This window comes from Cyrtonyx montezumae, unplaced genomic scaffold (assembly GCF_038088225.1).
Source record: "Cyrtonyx montezumae isolate F1298 unplaced genomic scaffold, pur_monq_1.0 scaffold_13, whole genome shotgun sequence".
Lineage (NCBI taxonomy): Eukaryota > Metazoa > Chordata > Aves > Galliformes > Odontophoridae > Cyrtonyx > Cyrtonyx montezumae.
The window spans coordinates 10,036,278-10,044,172 of NW_027071859.1; the positions used below are offsets into that span (position 1 = coordinate 10,036,278).

General features: G+C 44.5%; 1 protein-coding gene across 1 annotated transcript; it reads left to right on the top strand.

Annotated features, from left to right (window-relative positions):
* The first annotated feature begins 2,041 nt into the window (after positions 1 to 2,041).
* Positions 2,042 to 7,448, top strand: RDH14 (retinol dehydrogenase 14). Its single transcript, XM_065730678.1, has 2 exons — positions 2,042 to 2,362; positions 5,964 to 7,448. The coding sequence occupies exons 1-2, from the start codon at positions 2,108 to 2,110 to the stop codon at positions 6,579 to 6,581; spliced, it is 873 nt and encodes a 290-aa protein (XP_065586750.1). The 5' UTR covers positions 2,042 to 2,107; the 3' UTR covers positions 6,582 to 7,448.
* The last annotated feature ends 447 nt before the right edge of the window (positions 7,449 to 7,895 follow it).

A 7,895-nucleotide genomic window follows, 5' to 3' on the forward strand; every position in this document is an offset into this window, starting at 1 on the left:
AAGCATCTCTAGGAGGAAAGGCTGAGTGGCTCTGTTCAGCCTGGGGAAAAGAAGACTGAGAGGGGATCTGATAAATGGATGAGGCCTGGCTTTTCTTGTCAGTGTGAAGCAATAAGACAAGGAGCAATGTCCTAAAACACAGGAATTTCTGTACTAACATGCGTAAGAACTTCTTTACAGTAAAGTTAATGGAGCACTGGAACAGGTTGCAAGGAGATGTTGTGGAGTTTCCTATGGAGATCTTCCAGACCTGTCTGGACACCTACCTGTGCAATCTATTGTAGGGTACCTGCTTTAGTAAGGGGGTTGGACTCAATGATCTCTTGAGGTCCCTTCCAACCCCTGTGATTCTGTGATTCTCAGGACGGCTTCTCTCAAGGAGTTCTTCTCCCAGTTTGTATACACATCTGGGATTGCTTCAACCCTAGTACAAACCTTGCACTTTGCTTTCCTGAGCATCATTAGATTCATGTGGGCCCACCTTTTGAGTTTATCAGGGTCATTCCTTCCTTCTGCTGTATCAACCACACTGCTCAGCTTGGTCTATGAGGAAGAATGGCCCCAGATTGCATCAGGAGAGGTTCTAATTGGATATTAGGAAAATTTTTGTCTCAGAAAGAGTGGTGAGGCACTGAAACTGGCTTTCAAAGGGAGGTAGTGAAGTCACCCACCACTGCTGGAGATGTTCAAGAAAAAGGTGGATATCACTCTGAAGGCTTGGCCTAGAGCGGTAATGGGCATGGATTGATGGTTGTTGTAGACGGTCTTACTGGTCTTTCCAATCTTGATGTTTCTCTGGTTCCTGGTGTGAAACCTGCTAGTATTAGACAAGGGAATAACCTCTTTCCCTGAAATGCCATTCAAACTAAGGGGGATTCTTATCTAAACACATACAGAGCTTTCACAGAATCACAGAATTGTAGGGGTTGGAAGGGGCCACTAGAGATCATCGAGTCCAACCCCCCTGCCAAAGCAGCTCCCTAGCCCAGGTTGCACAGGTAGGTGTCCAGGCAGGTCTCGAACGTTTCCAGAGAAGGAGACCCCACCACCCCTCTGTGCAGCTGTGCCAGTGCTCCTTCACCCTCACTGTGAAGAAGTTCCCATGCACACTTGCGCAGAACTTCCTATGCTTCCGTTTGTGGCCATTTCCCTCTCATCCTGTCACCACACACTGTTGAGAAGAGTCCGGCCTTGTTCCTTTGTCTCCTACTCCTTAAATATTTATAGACGTGGAACAGATCCCCTCTGAGTCTTCTTTTTTCAAGGCTGAAAAGACCCAGGTCTCTCAGCCTTTCCTCATAAGGGAAATGTTCCACGCCCATGTATCATTTCTGTAACCCTCCGCTGGACTCTTTCCAGGAGATCCCTGTCTTTTTTTGTACCAGGGAGCCCAGAACTGGACACAGTACTCCCAGTGAGGCCTCATCATGGCAGAGTAGGGGGGCGGGGATCACCTCCCTCGACCTGCTGGCCAAGCTCTTTTTAATACAGCCAAGGATCCATTGGCCTTCTTGTCCACCAGGGCACACCTGTGGCTCATGGCCAACCTGTCATCCACCAGGACACCGAGGTCCCTCTCCTCAGAGCTTCTCTCCAGCACGTCATCCCCCACCCTGCACTGGTGCATGCAGTCGTTCCTCCTTGATTATTATGGAAAATAAAAATTCGGGGCTGGAGACGATCTGAGGGTTGCACAAATTGTATGATAAATTGTATGCAAGGGCCAAGAGGGGAAGGCAGGGAACTGTGCAGTTACCGCGCTCAGTTTTAGATGGGAGAACACTATAAGGGCTTGGCTCTCGGGCCAGAACCCTGCCCTACGTGGAGCGAAACGCCGCACCTCCCGCCTCGGGACCCCGCTATTCGTTTCCCGGGCGCACCGTGCCGCAGCGAGCCCTCCTGCCTACACTCCCCACAATGCTTGGCGGCGCGGTGGGCCGTGCTCACTCAGCCCTGGGGCTGTGCGGGGCGGAGCGCGGCTCGGCTCGCTGCCATGGCCTCGGCGGCGCTGACGGCGGCGCTGCTGGGCGGGGGTCTGCTCCTCGCCGCTTGGCGCTGGCTGCGGGCCGCGACCCGCTCCGGAGCCGGAGCCGGAGCCGGGGTGTCCATGCGGGGCAAGACGGTGATCATCACCGGGGCCAACAGCGGGCTGGGCCGGGCCGCGGCCACCGAGCTGCTGCGGATGCGGGCCCGCGTCATCATGGGGTGCCGCGACCGGGCGCGGGCCGAGCGGGCGGCCCGAGAGATCCGAGCCGAGCTGGGCGAGCGGGAGGCCGCCGAGGGCGAAGGCGAGCTGGTGGTCCGCGAGCTGGACCTGGCCTCGCTGCGCTCCGTGCGCGCCTTCTGCAACCGCGTCCTCCAGGTACGGCCCCGCCCGCGGCGTGTGCCGGGCCTACCGCCACAGCGGCCTTCTGCCTAGGTGGGGTGGTTTGGGTGTCACTTTCTGGGTTGCTTTTTTCTTGGACTAAAACAGCCCGTGTTTGATGTTTTATGTTGGTCTGACAGCTCGGCCTTGTCCTCGCTGTGTGAGCCACACACATCTGTGTCCGTACTGCTGCCTCCTCCGCAGACTCATGCTCAGCAGTACCCGAGTTTAGTAGATGGACAGTCTTGAGTGTGTAACATTTCTGCAGATGGCCTGAAAACCTGAGCGTAGGCAGATCAGGGGCAGCCAATACATTCTCCTCCTTATAGAATCACTTGAGTTGGAACAGACCATTGAAGGTCAGATGATCTGGTCCAACTCCTCAGCAATAAACAGGGACACCTACAGCTCCGTCAGGTGCTAAGAGCCCCATCCTGCCTGACCTTGAGTGTCGCCAAGGATGAGGCACCCACTACATCTCTGGGCAACTTGTGCTGGTGCCTTACCACGCTGATGGTAAAAAAAAAAACTTACTTAAATCCAGTCTAAATCTCTCCTTTCTTAGTTTGAAATCATCTTCTGTCAATGGAAACATATCTGCAGGAATTCAGCTGAGAGCCTCCATTAGATGTGTTCCACTCCATGAAAGGCAGGCACTGGCTGAGACACTCATCTGACAACGTCAGGCTGTGCATGAGATGCAAAGCCATAGGAAACCAGACTTAGTAAATTGTACAGCTTGGAGAACTGCTTGTTAAGTACTTGAAAGGTGTCCAGATTCTGTTGTGATAAATAAAAATTGAGAGAGACTGTGTTATATTGACTTTCAAAAGCTTTTGTAAACTTAAATCTCTGAAAAAGCCAAGTTCTGTGGTGGAGCTTTGTAATCTTCCTACATTTGAATCCAATCATAAGGTCTATCTAATATTGCTTCACTGTACTAGGAAAATATGGATACAAATTGATATAAAAACACTGAAAAATAAACACTGCCTAACCTTTTTATATTTACTATATGATATCCAGAAATGTAAAATTATTATTGGCCCTTTATCAGCAAAGCCAATAGAAGTGGCTGTAAATGGTAAATGGGCAGTGAAAGAGAAAGCAGCCCTGCAAATATACGCACTGGCATGTGTTTTAACCTTCATTTTCTAAATAATCTCCAAAGCAGCAGAATGAGAAGGAATGTAATTTCAAGAAGCTGTTATGCCCAGGTTAATACTAATTGATGTACTTGGGATTCCATATTGCATTTTTTGTTTTGTTTTTGTTGTTGGCTGGGGGATGGTTGTGTTTTTTATTTTTTATGTGTGTGTGTGTGTTTTATTTTTGAGATGAAAAATACTAAAAGAAGTTGTCAGGATAGCTTGAAAATAAATATTTTTCAGGATGGAGAAACAGTGCATTCCCACAGCCTAACTTTCTTTGTGAGAGTTTTATATTCCAAAAGTATGGGTGGTTACATCTTTCACTCCTTAGCTTTGTTGCAAAAAAAAAAATAATAATAATGGAAGACTTAGAGATATTTGGAGTCTCCAGGGAAGAATGGAGAAAATGGAAGGAACCTCAGAAACTACAGGGAATAGTATTGTCCATCAGAGCAATGTTTTGTAATCTCTGATGGGTTTGGTCATAGTAGCTATTTATCATTGTTCACATTACTTGAGATTATTAAATGTTGGAGTCTCAGAATATCACAGGTAGAATTTCTCGAAGTGTTAATTCTTGTGAAATAAATTATCTGGTCAGATATGACAAAAAGTTTGTAAAACAATGTTTTCTGATGTAAAGTAATGCTAGTTAGAAGATCTGCAGTAGGTCAGATCTTCAGTCCTGTCCTTGCGTAGTGGTAACAGCCATTATGTGCCTTCGGGCAAAGAGAACTGAGTTTGATGCTCTTTGGTAATGCCTCGGAAAGTATGTGAAACAGTCCTGCAGAAATCAGAGGCTGAAGTACCTCTTGTGCATGATCAGGTGCTGGCATCACTAAATTGAGTGATGAGAGCAAATTTGGATTTTGATCTCTAAAGCATCTTTGCAGGTAACAGCAGTCAAAAATAAACAGTATCAAATTCATCTTGAGGTTCTCTGTTTTTATCATCAACATGACCCAAAGTGACCTTTGTCTGTCTGCTGGCTCCATATTGTTTTTAAATAATTAGCAGTAAAGAAAACACATTCTGCTTTTTCTGTTGAGTAAATGCATTTGCTTTTGAGTCATGCAAGCATGAATTCCTGTGATACCTTCACATTTGTGTCAAACGTGTGAAAGTGCTGAATTCAGAGTTTAGGTAGGCAGTTTAGTCTAAACTATTTTTGTCAAGAGTTTGTTTGGGGTAAATTGGAAAGCTCTTAATTTTTGAGTGGATGCTGGTATATGGAATACATGATGTATTGTAAATGATAGATATGTTTAAATTATCTGTACAACTTTCTCTGTTTCCTGAACTTGAAACAGAATACTAATCCATCAAAAAGCATGTGCTGAACACATCATAAAAATTGCAAGCCTTAGTCCTGTAGACATATGTTCTTGAGTATGCCAGTTAGATTCAACTTGTTGTATGAATCCTGTTGAGATTAGTAATGTAATGAGCTATCATGAGCTCAGCTCTATACTTTTCACCAAACAGCACAATAAAATGTCGTAATTTTAAAATAGGACAGTGATTAAAGCCATGAAAGTGTTGTTTTGCAAAGCTTTTCACAACATCTCTTCTGTAGAAGAGGCTCAGGGGAGTCCTTATTGCTCTTTATAACTACTTGAAGGGAGGTTGTAAGGAGCTGGGGGTCAGCCTCTTCTCTCATGTAACTAGTGATAGGATGAGAAGGAAGGGCTTCAAGTTGTGCCAAGGGAGATTCAGGCTGGATGTTAGGAAATGATTCTTCTCTGAAAGAGTGGTCAGGTGCTGGAATGGGCTGCCTGGGGAGGTGGTGGAGTCACTGACCCTGGAGTTACTCAAGGAACGTTTAGATGTTGTGTTGAGGGTCATGGTTTGGTGAGAACAATTGGTGATAGGTGGATGGTTGGACTGGATGGTCTTGTAGGTCTTTTCCAGCCTTGGTGATTCTATGATTCTATGAGCTCTACAATGAAATGAGGGACCTACAGTACAATAGGTTCTCTTCAGTGGTGATGTTTTTTATTTAATAGTTAAAGCAGTTCTTTATCTGCATGACTTTTTTATGGTAGAGCCCTTATCCATGACTGAGGTTTGTGAGAAACTATTATCATGCATTAAATATATGTGCTTTTGCAAGTATATTGAACAGGTTACTTCTTAGAGGGAAAGAAATGCCTCACAAAGATAAGTTACCAGCCTGGAGTAACAGGTGATTGTGTTGTCTGCATACATTCAAAGTAAATACAGACCTGTAGTGATGTACTGGAAGCTTGCTGGAGTTAAATATTTTAGTTTAGTGGTGGTTTTATTTTTTTTCAGTAATGCTTTAGAAACTGTTGCAGAGTTACCAGTTAGAAAACTGGAAGTTATTTCCCTCTAACAGTGTGTAATGAGAAATATTAAACATAGTAGTATGTTTTGCATGACAACCGATTATAAAACTAAATTATTTTTTTCTTTCCTATTTAAAGGAAGAGCCAAGGCTGGATGTTCTGATAAATAATGCAGGGATATTCCAGTGTCCATACATGAAGACAGAGGATGGCTTTGAGATGCAGTTTGGTGTAAACCACTTGGGTCACTTCTTGCTCACCAACCTTCTTCTGGGCCTTCTCAAAAATTCTGCTCCTAGCAGGATTGTGGTGGTATCCTCAAAGCTTTACAAGTACGGAGAAATCAACTTTGAAGACTTGAACAGTGAAATGAGTTACAATAAAAGCTTTTGTTACAGCCGGAGTAAACTGGCTAACATATTATTTGCAAGGGAGCTAGCCCGTCGTTTGGAAGGGACAGGAGTCACTGTCAATTCACTTCATCCAGGTATTGTCAGAACAAATTTAGGGAGATATGTGAATATTCCGTTACTGGCAAAACCCCTATTCAATTTGGTGTCATGGGCTTTCTTCAAAACACCTCTGGAAGGAGCTCAGACTTCAATTTATTTGGCCTCTTCTCCTGATGTTGAAGGTGTGTCTGGGAAATATTTTGGTGACTGCAAAGAGGAGGAACTACTGCCCAAAGCCATGGATGACTCGGTTGCAAGAAAACTGTGGGATATAAGTGAAGTGATGGTTGAATTATTGAAATAAGTGCCAGGGAATATCTGCTAAGAAAAGAACAGATAACTATGCAATAAATATTTGGAACTGTAATTCTCACCTTAAATGCTGTGAGAACACAGGTCAGTGCTTGTAAATGTTTGATAGAGGAGAGATTCATGCTGGAATTCTGTTTTAAAATAATCTTTATTTAATAGGCACAAGCATTCAAGAAGAACCTGTAATAAAGTTGAGGGTGTGAATGTAACTACTGACTAAATCTGTTCAGAAAGTCATGTTTTAAAATAAAAATTAAATAAAACTGGGTTTTGTGGTGTCCATTGCCTACTGGTCATGTTCTGATTCTTTTTAGTCACACTGGACAGTGTAGGCTGTTGATGGTGAAATGCTTTTCCTGTGAAATGGTTTTAAAAATAGAGCCTAGCACTAAGATCTTTGACTTTTTGAGCCATTGTGGTGAAAGCTGGAGCACAGTTTTACTTCTGCCTTGTACTGTAATCATTAGGCCTCATGAGTGCCACTCAGAGGTTTGTCCACTGAATGCTTCTGTAAACAAAGCCGTTGAGCTGCGTACAGTTTAGCTGTGAAGTTGACTTGTTGAGTTTCATGTAACTGCCATTCAGTGAATACATAACGCTTCATTGTGCAAGCTGTATTTCTGTTTTCACATATGCTGAACTTGCTGTTTCTAGATACATAGATGCCTTGGGTTTCATTGAAAACATACTTGATGTGTCTTGTCTCAGTAGGGGAGTTGTGTCCATGCAAAGTTTACAAGTCTTGAACCAGATTACACTGAAGAGAATATGCTTCTTTAGTGTATTTGGAGTAACTGCCCTTTTTACTCAATTGTGAGATTAGGTAAGTCTGACTGATACAGCTTAATGAATATTCTTTAATAAAAATCTTGGAAAAAAAAACTTAGCATTCATTCTTTCACTGACTTGGGTCAGAATAATCCCAGATATGTATAGAGACTGGGAGAACTCAGGAGTATCCTGCAGACCCTGGAGGTCCTGTGGATGAAAAACTGAACATGAGCCTGCAATGTGCTCTTGCACAGGAATCCTGGGATCCATCGGAAGAGGGGTGGCTAGCGGGGACAGGGAAGTGATTGTCCCTCTTCCCCAACCCTTCTGAGGTCCCATCTTGAGTACTGTGTCCAGTTCTGGGGTCCCCAGTACAGGAAAGATGTGCAGCTTTTGGGCAGTGTCTGGAGGAGGGTCACGGAGATGATCAGAGGGCTGGAGCACCTCCCCCATGAAGACAGGCTGAGTGAGCTGAACTTGTTCAGCCTGGAGAAGAGAAGGCTGCGAGGAGACCTCATTGTACCCTCTCAGTATT

Bases quoted from the DNA above. Each gene is read 5' to 3' on its own strand.
- RDH14 (XM_065730678.1), top strand. From the start codon at position 2,108: ATGCGGGGCAAGACGGTGATCATCACCGGGGCCAACAGCGGGCTGGGC. The intron at 2,363-5,963 runs GTACGGCCCCGC...TCCTATTTAAAG, and splicing joins TCTGCAACCGCGTCCTCCAG to GAAGAGCCAAGGCTGGATGT.